Source organism: Mastacembelus armatus, chromosome 14, assembly GCF_900324485.2.
Source record: "Mastacembelus armatus chromosome 14, fMasArm1.2, whole genome shotgun sequence".
Lineage (NCBI taxonomy): Eukaryota > Metazoa > Chordata > Actinopteri > Synbranchiformes > Mastacembelidae > Mastacembelus > Mastacembelus armatus.
The window spans coordinates 15,498,388-15,518,828 of record NC_046646.1 but is presented as its reverse complement, the minus strand read 5'-3'; the positions used below and the strand labels follow the sequence as shown (position 1 = coordinate 15,518,828).

Here is a 20,441-nt window from a genome sequence, read left to right as displayed (position 1 = left end):
TGAAATATAAACAATTTCCAGTAGGTCTTGACCTCTGCCTGCTACATTAACAAGAGACGCTGACACTGAACATTAAATAAAGAGCTGACTCCTCTACACACTGAAGTATAAATCAACCTTAAGAACGCACAAGTATTTTACAGAAAACTTTTCACTAAATCATGTGAGTTGTGGACTAAGAAGGCAGGGCTCTGTGAAATGAAAGGAAGCAGGTTCTGCCTTATCCATTGTAAACACACAGGGAGAGAAGCACATACTACTGTTGCATGATCAAGGCTACACAGGTTGTACTCTGCACAACTAACTCTATTACTACTATAATGAAGTTGGGTAATAAGTGGCATCATGAATTCTAGTTCTTTTTGGCCTGGATGGAAAACTGGGGCTTGGTGTGAGAACAGAGCAGTGTATGGGTGAAAGCATCTGGGCTCAGCTAGAAATGAGCAGGCAGTGGAGTGAGCAACAGCATTAGATTCAAAGCACTGGGGTCACAGGAGTGCTTACTGAGAGCAGGATCATGAGTGGTGAGGGCAGTACTTACGAACTGGCTCAGTCTTGAAAGTGCTGCTCAGGCTGCTCTCGCCTTCACCTTTGCCATTGATGGCAGACATCTTGACCTCGTAGGTGGTCTCTGGTTTCAGGTCAGCAATGGTAATTTTGGTCATGTCTAGTGGAGAAAAGATGATGTTATTCTATGCAGGTAAACAGGGAACTAAGAAATGGTGAACCAAGAGTAAAGAAATTCTGTTTTGGCTCTGGTTTTGATTGTGTGCATTTTTGTCTTTTGTTCCATATTTGTTGTCTTTTACAGAATTTATTATCTACATTACCATTATTTTTACTTCATATTTTATGTTGTTTTGCTGTGGCTGTTTTATTGTTTGTTTATTTTAGACTCCATATTGTTACTAAAGAAGACTGTATTTTCACAGCTCAGAGTTGTAAGATTATGGCAAGGCTCTCAGATGCTTACTGATCACATGATCACATGGCTACAGGTAAAAAGCTACCATTTAAATGTATTTACGTGTACATGTATTTCTTACCAGAGAAAAATCAGACTGAGCAGCTTTTATCTAGCACTGATTTCCTGCAGACAAACTTGCCTGTAATTCCAGCACTGACAGTAACTGCTGGTTGAAATGGTTTATTTTTATACTGCACATGTACAAGCCACTTTTACCAGCGGTTACCACAGGTATGCTGTAATATTCTCCTAATGGGATTATATATAGAGACTAAATAACTACTAGCAATGAAACTACATATAAGCAATACAAAATGTGACCAACAGAAGGATAAGTAGTTTAATGTAGGCTAATAGTAGCTACAAGTTGTAATTATAGTGGGCTTCTATGGAATATTCTGACTGTAATTATATAAAAAAAATTAAATGTACCATAAAGGAATGGCAGTAGTACCAAGGAAGCTATTCTGAAAGTTACCCTTATTATAAACACAGTTTTCACATAAGTTCTTACAATACTCATCCAACAGGAATTCATTTTGATAGCTTCAAAAAGAATACACAGAAATAATGATAATGTGCAGTTGTGGTGTTTCTTCCAGAAGCCAAAAGAATAAAGTTTGTGATTAAAATATTCTACATTTCATTGAACTGACTTTGTTATTTGCATATTAGCAAGGCACCACTGAGATTTCAATCAGGATATACACACAAAGCACATTCATAACTGTGCTTCCTTTTTTTTTTTTTTTTTTTGTCAAAAAAGCCACTTGGCTATCTTCCTGCGTAAGACAAAGAATAGCAATTTCACGGATGGGAATAAATTTAGGCCCTGGTGCAAATCAGGACACATTTTTCGACTACTCCGACAGAAAATTCTAAATGTGTTTCACATTAATGTTTCAATGGGAAGGAACTGCTTGATGAAACTATGAATACAGCTATAAAGCAAAAGAGAAAATTAATTCACAACTGGACTTTAAGCACAACCAGCATCAGTAAAACTGCTGAAACCATTTATGTTCCTCAGCTTTTCTAAAAGGTTATTTCTACAAATCACAATATTTGCTCAACTGACTGAATTCACTGGTATGTGCTAATCAGTGTGTTGCTAGAGTGGATTGTTACTGCAGCATCAAGGATTGTGTTCTCCATTTAATATATCAGTTTTGGTAGGTATCAAGGCAACATATACCTCACATGATTATGGTTTCTGGCTTAAGGCTGTAATATTGCACTTGTTTTAAAGGAAAAAATATAAATCAATAAATGACCCCAAATAGTGCCCTGATGATTTGCCCATGTTTTGAAGTATTGCTCTCTGAGACATCTTGCCTACACCCATGTGATGGAGATGAATGGAATTTTGTTTGTGGTGCTCTCAAACAGAAACATGTCTCAGCCTTGTGTTTGCCTTTTGTGAATTTTAACACTGCCACCCAGCAACAATTAATGGATAAGGCTGTCACTATTCTGTGTCGGCTGTTGTCCAGCACACATCAATGAGCCACACACTTACATTTTACGTTGTCATGCCCATGGTGCATTTTGAATCAATCCAACATATGTTTTCCTCCTGCTGTTAGCCCAAGAAATGCCACTATTTAAAGTGCCATTTTGGAGTAGCGTTTACTGAAGACTACAGGGCTTAGCTGTTCCCAGACACCAAATTCATTTCATTATCTCCTGAGCACACTTACGTCATATGGAAATGACAAGTTTGCTGTCTTTATGGTAAAGCAAAGATGAATATAGCCTCTGTTAGAATCCTACATTTTGCTCTACTGTATTGATGTTCATTAAAGCTTATGTATGACACATATGAATAACATAGAGTAACACATAAAACATGAAATATAGTGTTAAATGGTTTGTAATGAACAGTATAGCATAGCAGGTGTACCTTTACATATGCCTGTTGATTTACATATGTGCACAGACCAGAGCATGTATCTATATACCCTATGAATCCACAGTGATCGGTGTGAAACCATTATCTGGCAGTACTGCTTTTTTAAACATGATGGCAGTCCTGACTCACAGGAACTCATTAATTTACGTTACCGATATGCAACAAGAAGTGTATGCAATCATGCATGTACAGTGCAACAGGCAAGATCCATTCAGTTATATGTGCTTTAGGAAGGCTTTACTTTATCAGATGTGGATTAGGTGAGGTATTTGAATGAGATATTTTTGGCAGCACTTAGTGTTCATGGGGTTTGTTTTGTGTATTTGCTTGCATGGCAGGCGGCTCTTGGGCCTTGTGCTGTCAGCGGGGCCTGTCAACCACTGACTGATATGTCCCATGTGGCAGACAGGACGAGAACCATCCAGATTTGTAAGAGCCACAAGCCCTCAGCGGGATGGGGATATTATCTGGGGCCTGTCAGTGTCTGAGCTGACTGTCATTTAGGCTACACTGTGTTCCACCTCTCCTCCTAACATCAGCTGGTGTCATGTTTGGATTAACTGTTGCTGCTAACAGACTGTTCTCTGCAGCGTTGGCTTATATTTCAGCAGATGCAGTCTAAAGAAACAAACCCTAAATAATAACAGAAAACATAATAAAAAATAATAACAGTGATAATAATAATAATAACAATAATAATAATAATAATAATAATACATTTCATCAACACACTGCCAATAGTAGTATATAATTGAATAGTGTCTTCCAGAGTGTGTTCCAAGAAAACAGGAATCACACTCTATGCCTTTCTAATGTTAAACAATGTACTAATGTGTATAATGAAAATTTTGTCAGTTGTGTTTTTTTTTTTCAATTTGATTAGACATGTTTGTGTATGATGTGTGTGATGTTTTGGAATTACAGCTCCCATTGTGCATTGAGCAATAAAAATAGCAAGTATATTTAATGTTACCAGCTGTTGTCTTGCTAATATGATACCTAAGCACTGTTTCTTGTTTATTTTTGTCCACAGTTGGACAATAAATAAATAAATGCTATACTTTGCAACAGCCCACTATGAAAAGCCATGCTGCATTATTTACAATAAGTACAATAGTTTCTCCTTGCACAGAAACCATTAAAGGCAACAGTTGGTGTATTACCTTGGTACATAAAGGTTTATGTCTTATGATTAAAAGGTAAAAATTAAGGCTTTAATTTTGTAAAAATGTCTGAACTGCTTTACAGATGATATTTGTTGACTCAAATTAGTGAGATGAATCTTCCTCAAGATTTCTTTTGAAATAAGATGTGCTGGTTGAGTGTGAAGAATTAAAAGTGGTAAACAAAAAACACTGACCCTCAAAAAAGATGAAAATAACATTCCTTGCATTTACTTTTCTAGAATGAAAGTATATTTTTTATGGTTTTCAGGGCATGAAGTAAGTGGTGATGACTCATCAAATACTATTTCATAAATGATTCACATCAAAAAGGAATATAGTAGGTGGTTTTTGATCAGCTGTCAGCCATAATAATATTTCTTGTGAAATTATGATTGTACATGGTCTTTGTGCAAATTTTAGTACTTGCATTTGATAGCCAAGGAAGCCAAAAAACAGTCATCCTGTGAAAATGACTCACCATCCTTAGCATCATACTCCCTGCCAGTCCAGCTCTGGCCAGGCAAACGCCATTCCACTCTGTACTTCATAATGGACACTCCACCCATGGAGTCGGGCTCCTCAAAGTGTACTACTGCGCTGCTTGAGAAAGGGTCCACTTTTTGAATTTCTGGTGCTGATGGCACATCTGCCACAAAAAGCAGACAAAAAAGCATTATTTTTTTATAGCCCAAATCTAAAGTACCATATAAAATAAATGAAACATAAAAAGATAAGTTCCAGGTTCAAGCCAACCAGGACTGCTTGTGAGTTTCCATATTTTCACCATGTCTTCATGGGTTTTCTTTGAGTATGCAGGCTTGCTCCCAAAGCCTAAAGACATGCAGGTTAGATTAAGTGGTGACTCTAAATTGTCCACAGGTGTGAATGAATGCATGAAGCATGAATGTTTGCCTATCTCTGTGTGTCAGCTTAGTGATAGACTGGTGATCTGTTTAGCGTGTACCCTGCCCAATTTTAGCTGGAATCAGCTCTAGCCCCCCGTGACCCTCTACAAGATAAGTGGTATAGACAGTGGATGGATAGCTAGATAGAGAACCTTTCCCAAACTCCTTTTAATTTCAATGCTTGTTTGCTCAGTAACAAAAAACAACTTGGTACTGAAAAATGCCAATTTTTTAATGTAAAGTTTATCTGATGTGTTTAAGTCTGTATCACATCTTTTGTGTTTTTACAATTTCTATGACATTTGCTATTACTATATAAGGGTAGTGCATGTGCCAGTACTTGGACAACACTCACTTTTGTTCTCCTCTTTTTTTTTTTTATTTGTGGCATGCAAGTTTGAAAGTTAACCACTGTCCAATGTGTGATTTCAGTCATAGGATGCAGCTTGTTGAGGAGATTTGCAATATTACTTTCTGTAACTGGCATATTTGAGTGATATTATACATTAAAAATAAATAAATAATCTGAGCTCGAGGGATAAAATCTTGACTGCTGAGAGTTTCTAAGGCTGTTGATGTGGCATATGTGCAGCTAAAAAACTAATGTGAAGTCCTATCTGCTGCGAAGGCTTGTAAAGGTTGTATTCTGTGTAGGTTTTCTCCTGGTTCTCAAATTGTGAACGTGTAAACCTTAGGCATTATAGTGTTGCTGTGTAATACTTAATAGACAAAGCGTTCTCATTCACTGCAATAGAAATCACAGAGTGATGGCCTCCTCCCTATTCCCTGTCTTCAACTTAAAGTCTTAAACAATATATGTAGATTCACAAAGCTGAATGTTTGAGTCTACTGTTCACATGAGCAGGGTCATTAAAATATATATATATTTTATATATATGTATATAAATACATATATACATATATGCAATATATATACAAATAAATATATATATATATATATATATATATATATACATAAGCTTTCCTTTTTATTCCACTGAAATAAAATGTATTATCTTTTTTTCATTCATCTTTCAGTTTCCCTTCCTTCACTTTGCAAATTTCCCTTTCATTTTAATATGGATTTGATCTTAAGCTTATCAATGGTTCCCACAGAATGATTCCAAATGAGTTATATATCCACTGTTACACAAGAAACTATATTAAATATTGAGTATTAATATATTGGACATAGTAATGATCACAGTTAAGGATATATATGTTTGTTTTTACAACATTTTAGCCCATTACTGATATCTATCTAAAATCAACAAAATCCTCACAACCCCTATTCCTATGTCTGTTGAATACACTCATATTATTTGGTGTAATGAACAATGCAGCCTCTGGGGGTCATTAGTGGGTCTTTATACTTTTACACTTGCCTCTTTTTGCTTGGATACAAATACTGAATCCCTAGCACTGCTATGCAATTACAAAACAACACTGGATGTTTATCACAGTGCCAAAAGGTGACAGAAGAAACTCACCAGTCTATTTATGTTCGTCTGAAAATTTCCTAGAGCCACTCACTAGTATCACACAAACAGACACACCACTGAGAAAGAAAATTATTCTGTAATGATTTTCTCATTTTCAAAATAAGGTGCAAAGATATTTGAAAGGTTCATTTGGTCTGGTAAGGAGATGGCTTAGGCATGCCAATGAGTGATGCAGCAAATGAGGAAGCCGAAAGACAACACCTCAAACAGCTGGCAGCATACTGGCAGCTTGCTGCTACAATGAATTCAACCACACTGTATTTAGACAAGATTCTGAGCAACCTACCTCCTCTATTGTGGTGCAGAACAAATTGCATACCAAATTAAGTTAACACAAACCAGTCTTAAAGGACAGTCCAATTATGGTTTGAAATCTTTATTCACTATCTATCCAGGCTATGCTGTGGAGTGCCTCATGGCTGTCTGCATGGTCTTCTATAGGCTTGTACAGAGACATATTTTCCATTTGTGTGCAGACAATACACAGATGTATCTCAATTACAATCACGTTAATCATTTCAAGGAAATTTGCATCTTAATGATTTGTTTTGAGAATATGAATAAGATGATATTTTAGATCTTCCAGTAATTACCAAAATCATAACAATAAAAAACAACAATTCCCTACTCTAAACAGTAGAGATCCCTCTATGTAAATTTTCACTTAATGTCCCTACAGTGGCTTCTTTAGCATTGATTGACCATGTGCCCCATGTTGACTTCTGAAAAACCATTGGCTTTGGGTGGTGGTGTATGTTTCAGGTAGCAAAGTAGGATCTTAATTTGTTATCCAATAGTTAATAGTTAAGTAAGCAAAAATCAATGTCACATGCTGAAAACATTTTGGTTCACAAACCTGCTTGGATAAGAAGGAACTCCTTGGACTCAGTGCCCATCACATTGGTTGCTGTGCAGTTGTAGCTCCCAAAGTCATTCTGAGAATCAGGGGTAATCTGAGAGACAGATAAAGACAAGAACTCTGAGAAACATTTGGTGATGTGGCACAGCACTGCATGTTCATGAAGAACATTATGTTTACAGTATCTACTGCTGATATTCTGGACTGGATTTTCTATTATTATAACTCCTAAATCAGAACAACTTGTAATTTATTGTGTTTTTCTGTTCTGTTTTTTTCTTTTTCATGTTTTCATTTTTTCTATTCAGAAGTACTCAATAAGAAATGACAAAAGACACAAAGAAAAAGCTTCTAAAAAGTTTTGCTGAGGAACCAGCAGGCCAAATCACACTAAAGTGAAAATATGTATAATCTCTTCTAATGGCTGAGCTTTATCTGTTAACACAGCTGTAGCTATAGACACAAAATCTGATATCTTCCTTGGAAAAATTGCAATTCTCACTGTCTTACAAAAACACTGTCTCTTTGTGTTTGATAAAATCTCTTGTCTTTATATGCCAGCATAAAAATGGCAGGTGCAGCAGACCTCCAGGTAGCTAATGGTCGGAGTGTTGTATATCATCATGCCGGTGGAGTTGGCAGTGGGCAGCTGGAAGCCATCTCTGAACCAGAGCACGGAGGCTCTAGGGTGAGCCTTCACCTCACAGCTGATGTTGGCTGGGTTTCCCTCCCACGTGTACGCTGTCACTGAACCCAGGATCTTTGGAGCATCTTCAGCAACACACAGGGAGTGAAAATGGTGAACATCACACCAGGAATCTTTGGAACAGTTCACTGAAAATCTGAAACATTTACTCTTTTTTATCAGGCTACCAGACAAAGAAACTATGGAAACATGGACAAGAATGGAAGAATTATTTATTCAGAATAATCTTTGTAAAGTGGAACCTTTTTTCCCCAAGCTGCCATTAGGATGGCAGTGTATAATCTTAATCTTTGATTACAATAAAATGTTTGAAAAGTGTCTTGGACAGCTAATGAAAAAGTCACGATGAGTCCTGGGAACTGCTTGAACTAGATGACCTGTTGGAATGGACACAAACACAATTCTTTTTGTTTGCAGAACTGTGAAACAGACAAATTGTTGAAAGGGAAAAGAACAGTTGCTCTGTTGATCCTAAAACCATCTTACACAACATACATATTATCAAATCTACCAAATATTTCTATGAAAAATCCACAAGAATCAGTCAGCCTGGAAAGGCCACGGCCTTTAATGGGGGGGGGGGATTTCAGCCATTCCAGCAGCTTCTCTTCTCAGCTTTAATTATCACTACCAGCAAGTAGTGAGATACTTCATTAAGACAAGCATTTAAAAAACTCCTGAAGACACATGGAGTGTTCATGGCAATGCTGTGCTGACAGAATCTGGCAATGCAAAATCTAATCTCTGTATTTGATTCACATCTATAAAAAATTGGAGTTGAGGCCTTTAATGATATCTGTTTATGTTTTAAACATTACCTGAGCTGATTTTATACCACTGTTCGTGACAAAAGTAAGCATATTATAAGTAATTTTAAAAAATACAGTGTCTCACAGGGCTGGGTGCTATTATTACACAGAAAGCTTAATAGGCTCACGATCATAGGCAAGCGAGAGTATTCGGCCACATAACAGTGCTGTATTTTGTTAGCTCCAACCGCTACAGAAAATTCAGTTGGTTTATTTTGGGTTTGATCAACATTAGATTATTCTTCCTCTCACAGACTCTGTTCTATATTTGATACCTGCAGTGAAAAACTGCAACTATTAATGCAGGCAACTGTTCACTAAATTCACTTGATACCTTATGATCAAAAGCCTGAGCCTTATTTTTTGGTATCTTTTCTGAGAGGTATGAGGCTATATAAAGAAATGACTGTTTTCCTGCATTGTTTTCTTTAATTATATCCCGCTCACGTCACTGGACAATATAACAGTGAAGTATACTTCGACTACTTTGAAATGCTGTGGCCCCTGACACTGCTGGGTCATTACTTCTGATCCTGGAACCTTAAAAACTCTGCAGCGTGTTGCTGCTGGGATTGACAGACAAGGCTGAGTCAATAGAGGTGCCATCTCCTGAAACCCTGATTTGTCTCTTGTGCTTTCTATCAATGCAGCTTTTGGGCCTCATTGACTCTCTACAGTGCCTGTGATCTGCCTCTTTGATTTCTGTGGCCTTCTAGCCCAGACTAGGTGAGATTATTGATGTTTGCAAATAACAGGAATACATCTACCAGTGGGGCTCATGTAGGTCATGTAATACATTAAAATACATCCAAAATACGGCATTGTCCACATTGGTATTAATTAGGTAAGTAGGTAATTAGATAAGCTACAGTTACTATTAGTAGTAATAGAGCTGCCTCCTCTAGCAAAACATATACATGCTGGTAGTGCAGGATAACATTTTATTTAGTGGACAAGGCCTGTTAAGCTGTAGATACAGTGTATAAAATGATCATGGGTGACACTTTATTGTACTTTTTTTCTTTTCTGTAGTTTTTACATTAGACATAAAAAAGCTGGTTGGGTATTTTTAGCACCAACTTTATAAATACTTATCGGGGGGGGGGGGATCACTAATTCTTAAAGGATTTCTTTTGAAAATAAGGATCAATAGCACATAAACATGGTTTTAATCTTAAAATATAGGTACCACTACTGCAATTCAAATAGTTATTTGCATAGCTAAAGAATACCTCAAAATGTTTTGAAGTTAGTGTGTATAGCTGTAAAAAACCAAAGTGATGCATATATATATAGGACGATTTAAATGTACAGCCAGCAGGACAGACATGAGAGGTGACCTGATCCCAACTCAGACTGTTTTTTCATTATACATTAATGCTAAACAAACCTTGAATGCTGACCAAATGGAGCGAAAATGAGAAGATATTAACACTTTGCTATCAGACCTTCAGCAGTAACCTAGACACACTCAGCCCAGCTAATGGGATCAGGCTTTGCAGCATGATAAAAAGTTCCATGCAGGTCTTTCTTGTGTGAATGGGCGAATGCAGATAGAGAGGACAGAGAGTGCGAGCTGTGCTCAAGACAAAGCACCTTTTCTTATCAATAATTGCTTGGCAACATTGAATCAGCTACTTGATTACTTACTGATTAGCTAACTGCAAGCCCTCAAACAACTCCATCAATACTGTGTTGAGATTATATCTCTTGAGCAAATTGCTGGTATGTTGAGAACAAGCCTTATTAATCCAATTAAGCATTCACTGGCTTTATTTTTCTTTTTCATTAAGCTAACAGTTGATTTCAAAATGAGATCAAGTATGATTTAGCACACATTTTGCATACCCAGATTTCCAGACATATGGTTTGAGTTAGTTAAGGTATTGATGGGAAAATGCCTATCAAACCCTTTAATGCTAAGTCAACACAAGGGCACATGTACTTGGCATCTCTGAGTCTGTGGCTCTTTTTGATGGTGCAGTGTGTTAGTGTATTTTAACGATACTTTAATGTTAATTACAGTATCCCTTAAAGTACCCCCTGTACTCCTCAGTCTGTGTCAGAAATAAGACCTTTGTTTCTATGGTATCTTCTATTTATGTTTTAAGGTAACAAATTACAATTGTACCACTGATTCAACAAACTTCACTCTGTAACTCACCATTTATCCCTAGAAATTGAGGTAAGTGCCAGGACACTGTATCCTCAAACATTTCTCACAAGTTTCTCCTATGGCCCTCCTGTGTAGGGACTTTCTGATTTCAACATGTTAAAGAAGCTAAAAGGCACATGTGGATTAGACAAAGATCATACATCTAAAGTTTTTCTTTGCTGAACAGATGTGCTTTTTTTGTTCACACTGTTATTTTACTAGTGATATTGATTTTTCTGCCTACCTTTCTACAGGTGAAATCAAAGGCTAATAAACAAAGCCAAGAAAAGTTTTCATGGTGCTGTCAAAAGCCATTGTGGGAAACCTTGAAAATTGCTAACTGAGCAGGAACAGACATGTTTAGAAAATGTCTGGGCAATAAGGACTGTCACAGAATGCAATTTTACAATCTACTACAAGTCACTAACATTTTTACTGACTTTTAATAACTTTGTGACATTTGATTTAAAGACTGTCCTGGGAAAACGTGGAGACGGGAGCAGTTGTTGCAGATCACACCTAACAAAAGGCAGGTTTATGCCTGTTACAGAGTTCCCTGGAAAAAAATTATTTTATACAACCTTAATCGCCTTAATGTCAAGTCAAATCTGATTTTTTTTATCATCCAATATATAAAGCATATATTTGCCTCAAGAGCCCTCTGTCCTTAGTCTCATAAAGCAAATGAGGAAAAACCCCCCTCAATAACCTAAATTGGGGAAAAAATGTCCTGCCTTAAGCAATCTTGTAATATTTGTGTTTTTAAAGAATAGGTCAACATTTGTGGAAATTTCTGAGAGTGCGATAAAATGAAAAAAAAAAATCTACATTCATTCAGTAAATGTCAACAGCACCAGCAAACGTGAGCAGATTAATCTTAGCCTAATTCATTCGTTGACAAATTAGAACAGTGCAAAATTAATGTGATGCATGTTAACAACACTGGAAAACCATTAGAACAAATGTAGAAAGCATTACTTACAGCGGACCTCCAGATACATGTGCTGGGTGTCTTGACCAATGGAGTTGCTGGCAGTGCAGAGATACTGACCAGCATATGTGAACTGGACGTTTTTCAAGGTGAGAGAGGACACCCGTGCATGACTGCGTACCACAATATTTCTATCGAAGCTCTATAAAGAAGAGAAAGAAATCATTCTCACCTTTAAATCTCAATACAGAAATGAATACACATCTTGGTCCACGCTCAGTGAGTCCCTAGACTTGTTCATGTTGCATTTTCATATTTATTTGTTGGCCTACACACACACACACACGAAAATGACAGGCTTATGTTTCTAGTTTGTGTGCAATAAACATAATGAATAAAAAGAAGTATGTCTGATTGACAGGTGAATTGTAGTGCAAAAACACGCTGGTGATGACCAGCTGGAGGGAAACACATAAAATTGCCATTGTAATGAGCGCCTAACAAAGAAACAGAAAAAGACAGGAAAAAACATTGTTGTAAAAAGTGGCAGTTGGTCTCTTCAGTCTCTTATATGAAAAAATAAAGGATAAGGCAGATACTGCTCTGTATATTTCGCCTGAGGCGAAAGCTGCTCAGACAGAATGGGGAGGTTGGAAAATTTGTAAGGTATAAGTAACACATTGTTGGTTGTGGTCCTTCCATATGATTTGTCAATGAGAAAATATAGCAATACACCAGCCTTATCCCTTACACTGTGGCCACGTATGTTCCATAATCTTTAAACCACAAAAATACACATTTGGACTATCTTAAAATAGTAATATGAACAGCAACACAGTTAAAATTGTTAAGACTCAGAAATTGCAGCCCATCAGCCTGGAAAATCAGTGCATAAAGCCTTGGCCAATAAACAGCAAATTCCTACAGTATGTCGATTACCTGACCCTACCATTTAGCAGTCTAGTTTCAAGTTTACAGACAGTCTAATTGCAGCTGGAGCACTGTAATTGCAGTTGGAACAAATGGCTTGTTAAACCTTGTTTTTATATAGTAGATCGCCTTTATTGCTGTGCCTGCTCAGATGAACCTGTGGCTAGGTAGGGTCACTGAGAATGAACAAGCTCTGAGCACAGGTGCGCAGCTGGCGTTTGAGTTCACCCACTCATTGGACTTTTTTTAATTATGCGCTGCAACCTAGCTTGATCTTTAGTATGCATATTATCCAATACAAGCTAAAAGGCATATTAACTACTTTGCTTTTGTTTGGTTCTTTGTCCTTGATTACATTTATGGCCCAAAGTAATTATTTTTATCTACATTTTTTTGTCATAAAATAAATGTAGCCTTCCCACTGGATCAGAAATTCTGTTTTATTATTACAGTACATGGTTACTCCTGCAGAAGGTAGCAAGAGAAAAAATGACATCAATAATGAAGAAGAACCATGTAGCAGGCCCTATAGAAACTCTGGCTGTAAGAAATAGAGAAACAGCTTTTGTTCCCTCTGGGCAACAAAGAGAATATACATCTTCCTTCAGTAGCCGTCATGATTTGCTATGAATATTTCAGGAATTCTATAGGTGCTTCAGTGTTTAAGTTTTATAAATAATTTAATATCTGTTGTATTAGTATCATGGAATGAATTGTTATCCTTTACGGAGTATGGTGATGCAGATGTGGCAGCAATGTCTGCAGTTTACTGAACATCTGAGGGAGTGTCCTGGAACATTTTGAAAGGGCAACATTAATCTTGTCTTATTGCAGTGACAGAGGAAGGAGCTGTACTGGGCACACTGTTGGAATGTGAACAGGGATAAGGTTAATGGCGAATAATGCTTCAATGATATAACAGAAGCAGGTGAACAGGCAGACCTCTGAACAGGATTTATTCATTAATTCAAATGAGTCATTTTAATTATACAACTCTGATTTGTCACCAAATTAATTATATTGGGAGACTTGCAATGTAAAGCATGGAAATGATGTTGTACAGTAACTGATATTGTGTTACATAACCTGCCAATATATGTGTTTTGCTTGTCATATACACCGACTTACAACTGATATATGGGAGACACTGTCAGCCTGAATCTCCACCAGCATATCTGTCAGTGATGCAAAAAAAAGTTTATTGTTTAGAAGTGCTATTTCTGTACTTGCAGTACATTTAAAGTTGACATAAGGGCAGATTTTCTCAGCAATCAAAGTGCAAGTACCTTCTTTACTTTAGGGAGATATTTTTTTCTGTCAGCACATCTTCAGCACCTATATCTCCACTGACTCTATAAAAAGCCTGCATTAAAGTCATACGGGTTTTCTGAAAATTTAAAATGCAGAACTAGGATCCACTGTGCATATCAGTACCCCAGTAGTAATTAAAAGGTGAGCATGATAGAATTTTGTGGTGAAATGAATTTCTGAGGTCTGTGAGCAGATAGAAATTAATGTTTACCATGTGCACCATCTTCTTTTTTTTTAGCATGTTAGAATGTTAAGATTTGGTAACTCACTGTAAACACAAAGTAAAAGTGAGGCTGATGAGATTGTCTTTAGTTCTGCAGGTATTTGTAGTAGGTAAATTGAAATTTTGATCTGAGGATGGTGGTGGGAAGGATCTGGAAAATTAAAATCTGTACCAAACTCCATGGAAAGCATGGTAATGTGCTACATCCACCAAACCTCTCCTCACATTAGACCAGCACTGCAGCCTTTAGTTATTTACCTTTTTTTGTTCTGTAGGTGGACAATTAACATTAGAGTATTTTGTGAGGCTGCCCACAGAGAAAATTACTACTGGAACGTGTCCCTCTGCTACAGCTCAGCAAGGAAGTACTTACTCTGGAGAACAAATGAGGGAAATTTACCTTAAACAGACTAATTTGTAAGATACAAACTCAAATTAGTTTAGTGAAATAGTTGATATGTCATTTGAGCCTCAGATGAACTTAAGTGCATTTTTTGCACATAAGGCCTGTGTATTTTTGCCCTCATTTTTTACAAGGTAGTCACTTTCTATGTGAAGCACTTAAGGGCTGCTGTGGAGAGTAGAAAAAAAAACAACTCAGGCCCATTCTCACATATATATCTCAATATTTTTTTAAGACCAAGTCCAAGCCTATTCTTTAACTTTATCCATGCTCCTAACAAGAACAAACAATGAAGATTATGTGTTCCTCCCATTATTTATGCAGAAGTATTTGGTGTAGTTTTAAATCATGCATCTAGAATCATAATGAATACATGAATACAAAGCATAATATCACCTTTCAGATTACATTAATCATCGAGACCGATCATATAATTCCCACTTGTTTGCAGCTCACAGCACAGTTTAGCACACATCCAATGTAAGCAGTGCACAGCACAAACATAAAACTATTATTGGTGACTATAGATTTGTTTCAAATCACTACCATGCTATTAGAGATGCATTCATCAACAACTGATTTTCTATGGTGATAAACATCAAAATATTTAACATGGTTACATTTCTTCATTCTTCATCTTCATTGCTGCACAGAACCATTAACTCATAATATCTTTAGGTGCACAAAATTTGAAGAATGGTCATCATATGTAATGAAACACCTTAGTCTGGTAATAATGCAGTTGTCAAAACTTTTATTTACACAGCTAGATAGAAGCTACTGTATATGTTTTTTTTTCTCTCACACTATTTCTAGCACTAACTGCCCTCACCCTGTAGAAACAAGCAATTTTAGAGAACCTAGTGAGCAGAAGAGAACAGTGAACCAATAAAACCATTAAAGACAAACACTTTTCTCCACAGTCTTAAGAGACTAAAAGCAATATTAACCTACAGCAAAAAGCTACACTACTACTGCTATCAATAGTAGCTGGTTGTCTGCAAAAGCAAGAAAAACCTACAAGGAAAACACCATCATTAAACAATACTTATACAGTGTACTTTATATGCTAATTAAAAAAAACTTTAGCATTTGTCTACATTACCAATATTATTACATATATTTGTGCACATTAAGTATGGTGCAGCTGTGCTTTGTAGAATCATGAATCACAACAATGTGATTCAACATTGGTCACATACTGGAATGTCTTACACCGCCTCGTGTGATGCAGTAATTGAAATAAACACAAAACAACAGAAAATGATCTAGTCACTGAATTATGTCTTGCTATTGTGTGGACAATTACATGTTTTTAAAAGAACACAAGTTGTTACAACTAATTTCTTATTTTCACACTTCGTCAGGTAAGTTCATTCCTTATGTGTGTGGGAGTTAGAGTGTGTGAAGTTAGGTTGTTATATTATGTCAATTCTAAAGAATATAAAGGCAGTGTTGTTTTTTTCTGTGGAGGACCAAAGGTTTGCATGTTTTCTTCCAGTCGAACACTAGAGCAGACTTCACATACAAAAGTATATTTTTAAATTAATATTTTATGACGTTTGACATCATGGCATGTTTCTGGCCATCAAAGGTGTTTGTATGTAAAATGAGTATACCACAAATGTGTTAGATATAGAAATTGAGAAAATCTGTTTTTTTGTCATTTGGGTGAAATGACACAGTAAGATCCTATTATAAATCAGTCCTCAGATGATTTGACTCTCCTTCTGAATGATAGGAGTCAGCTGCTACAGTGTGTGGCTGAAGTACAAACATGCAGACTCCTGGGTCATGACAGCAAGCTACACCATTTAAAACTACTTTAGTATAACTCAGTGAGTTAGAGCCATGGCTGAGCCACAGCAGAGCAGACAGTGTTTTCTATGGGAGATTGTAAAGCTGCAGTCCTACAAGCAAATCAATGTACAAATTTGTTTCTTCCCTGAATGGAGCAAACTCTAAAAACTAACCAGACTACACTACAGAAAATAACATGCTAAGGGCCTAAAAATGGAGCAAGTACTTTGAAATACTGAGTCTTTACATCTCAAGATGGAATTTGTCGACAAAAATAAATGGGGACAAATAAATAGGGCAAATCTAAATGTGTACTGGAACTAAACAGATTTAATGTACTGTAGTATGTGTCTAATGGTCTACATATTTAGTGCACAAATAAATGTAGTGCACATTAAATGTGGGCTGAACAACAACACTTCTGCTCTGCAATAGAAAGGGGTGGTCTACTGTGTAAAGTTGGCCTATTACAATTAAACTCCGGCTACAGTATTTAGTAGCCATACCTCATATTTGTCTGGTCGTGTCCAAGAAGCCTAGAGAGGACAAACAGAGGAAGCAAAGACAAACAGCAAAACAGTGGAGCAGAGTAAGCTTTTGTAAAGGACCCACAAACTGAATTTACCTGCAGGAGATGTGCAATAATTTCAGCTACAAAAACCATATTCAGTACACTGCTGCCAATCATTTCCCAACACAGAGACTCGTATTCTGTCTTCCAGTTTTTGATCCACATTCATTCATGTTTGCAGGAAAATCAACTTGCAGTGACTTTGAAATTGCTAGGTAAGACAGGTAATCCATCACAGTGAACTTCGGTCTGCTTTAGTATAGTGCTGTTGATGCTAAAATAATACAAATAACACACTGTGCAACAGTAATGAAAGTTTGATAAAAAACAAAAGAGCATGCAGACATAAGTGGTTTCAGATGGTGAGCAGTTGTCAGTGCTGCCTCCACTGTTACACAATGTAAACACAGCAGTACACGCACCACTGGTCATTATCAGCAGCAGCACAGAGGGTACTGTTACTGTTTTCATGAACACATATGACCCTGTGCTGCTGTTTTTTTTAATAGTTTCTACACATACATTCTTTTCAACCCGTGACCATAGAGCCATAGAAACTACAGTAAGGGAAATGATACAGGAGCTGACTCTACAGGTGTGTGTCTCGACTTCGAAGTCCAGTGATCTGGTATGAATAAACAAACACAATACGGGCGCTCCAATAGTCGAGTGGATTCAGCAGGTACTCTGTTGGTGGATCAACATGCTTTGGAAAGTGCAGCAGCATTGTATACATGATTTATAACTAATGGCATCAAGTGTGTATAAGTACTATCATTGCCCTCAAAAACAAAAATGTATGCACAATGAGCCAAAACATTCAAATTAAGATTGAATAAGACTCAACAATTTTTCTACCAAACTGTGTTTATTAGAATTTTAGTTTATTTTACAAATACATTTTGCTGCTGTGGTAAAAGTTTAAAAACAGGACAAAGTACTATTATCTGACTTTAAGTTCAAAGTATTGTTCGAGAGAATTCCTTAGAGTTGACTGCTATGGCGCGGTCAGGATTTCTGACTTAGTTCAACACCGTTCTGGGAATTTACAAAATGCTAAACTAGAGGAAAATTTTTTTAAATAGCTTGGGGGCATCTCAGTTGGATATTAAATGATGTACTGTAATTAGAAAAAATATGGAGACACACTAAGAAAAACAGGTCACTTAAACTAATTATGAGGGAACCATTGCCCATATCTAGAGACTTTGTTTTTCTAATCAGCATCTTTCTCAGCATGGCATCCTGTGTTTTGATTAGTTCAGTCATTAGTTACATGACAGTGGTGTGCACGACTCACTGTAGTTTTGGTTAATAATAAATACATAGCCTACTGGTAATTCTAATGGTTTAAATACTAATTATACGGTATAAATTTGCAAAGAATCTCAATATCACACTAAAATGCCTTCTCCAAGAGCTAATAGAATGATACCATCCACTTTCTTTTATCCACTTTATTTTTACAAGACAGCGATATTAAGAAGAGGCAGTAAAATGACTGTTCTGTCACTGCACATCATTATGATTATGTCTGTGCTCTTGTAGTCTGGCTGGTGCGACGCAGAACTAGGATGTGAATGGAGGACAGAGCATGGCAAACAGACCAATGATTAATGACGAGCCAATGAAATTTAGGGGACAGCTATTACCAAGTGATCAGTGGGATTTTGTGATTACAGCAGCATTAAATCAAATTTGATCTGACAGTGATAGATAGAAAAGGGAGGAATGACGACAGTTTCTGAATGGAAGAAGATACTTGTGACTTTCAATGCCCAGGCCTCCTGTAGGAGGATTCAGTAACTTGCAATACACCCAATTAATGCATTGAGCTTTGTGCACTATTCGACTGATTGGCAGCTTAATCAAATTAGGAAAATCTCTTTTGACAAAAGTCTAGAATGAATGTGGGAGAGTTTAATGCTCTGCTAGAATTGGATGGAACAAACAACAATGCAATTATTTTATTACATTACTGAGGTTTTTCCATGTCAGCATCACAGGTGGGTCATTTGAGGGCCATGCTCCACTAAAGTAGTTACTGTGCCCCCTCACTCACGGGCCAAGCCTTTAGAGTCAATCTTTGCATTTTGTTAATTAATTTATGATTATCATAAAGTTAAAGACATCTTAGCTCACAAAAGAAAGCACAGCTAATCAAGGGGGACTGGACTTTACAGCACATTATTATCTCAAAGTACAGACATCTAATCAGAATACTGACTGCATTGACTGCTTTTAAACCAGCTTTAACATTTCGCAACACATAAAAACATTCTCCACTCTCAGACCACAGACTCACCATGCTCCACAAAGAAAGGCCTAGTTGGTTCAGTTTGCATTTCATGCATGTTCAGTTTATTTTCATTTCTACTGATATGAGTTGGCCAAGATTTTAATTATCTAAAATGCTCCCTTGGCTTGGCTGAAAGCATCCTCAAAAACACAGACACAATGATGCTGGACTAGACTAAATAATGGGGTCTCATTTGGGTCTTTGATGAAGACTTGTTTGCTGAAATATCTCAACTGAATACACTGGTGAACTGAGGTGAGAGTCTTGTTAAATGATACAGCAGGAGGACAATGCTTCAACAGAATTTGGTAGAAATCTGCTTAAATAATTATTGGCACAAAATACAAAAATACCGTGCTCATCCCAAAAGGAATTCTAAAACCAAAGGAGCAAAACTTTAGGTTTTAGGTATTAGGTTTAATGCACAATGTACAGTGGTACGTTTCTTGATGAAGTCTTGATGGCAAAATACCATCATTACATTTATTCCTTAAAAAAAGAACATATAATATAGTAGTAACATATGCATCATAATTACTGGTTTTCATCTGAAATTGAAAAGGCTGTAACTACACAGCCAGTCCAACTTCTCTTATATGAATGGATGATGCCTTACTTAAAGGATAATGCTGCTATAAAATATATTTTATTTCATATTGTCGAACAGTGAAAGACAAAATACAATGATGAATTAAATTCACTGAAGGTGCCTTGGACACAAAGCACATTTCAACCTTGCAGTCAGTTTGATAACTCCTTAAAAGTACTACATGAGTGGACAAAGACTCACGTAGCTCTTTTGCCTTTGCCATTGACTTCCATTATTGTTGAAATCTATGACCGACACCATTGCACTAGGTGACCTAGACTGTCAGTACAGTGAGTACTTTTTATTTTGAGTTGATTCCATATACTGTACATTGTTCTGCTGCAGTAAATATTCACTACACATTTGCTGTGCTTGTGATATATATAATCCATCAAATGCACTT

At 36.7% G+C, this 20,441-nt stretch overlaps 1 protein-coding gene across 6 annotated transcripts in view; it reads right to left on the bottom strand.

The window, feature by feature from the left end:
* ncam1a (neural cell adhesion molecule 1a) overlaps nucleotides 1-20,441 on the bottom strand; it is a 204,698-nt gene that overhangs the window by 32,560 nt on the left and 151,697 nt on the right. For all 6 annotated transcript variants that reach the window (XM_026329098.1, XM_026329100.1, XM_026329099.1 and 3 more), the window contains exons 9-13: nucleotides 11,964-12,114; nucleotides 7,898-8,082; nucleotides 7,309-7,405; nucleotides 4,524-4,691; nucleotides 542-667 (exon numbers count right to left, since the gene is read on the bottom strand). In XM_026329098.1, coding sequence (XP_026184883.1) covers nucleotides 542-667; nucleotides 4,524-4,691; nucleotides 7,309-7,405; nucleotides 7,898-8,082; nucleotides 11,964-12,114 — 727 coding nt within the window. The remainder of the gene's footprint in view (nucleotides 1-541; nucleotides 668-4,523; nucleotides 4,692-7,308; nucleotides 7,406-7,897; nucleotides 8,083-11,963; nucleotides 12,115-20,441) is intronic.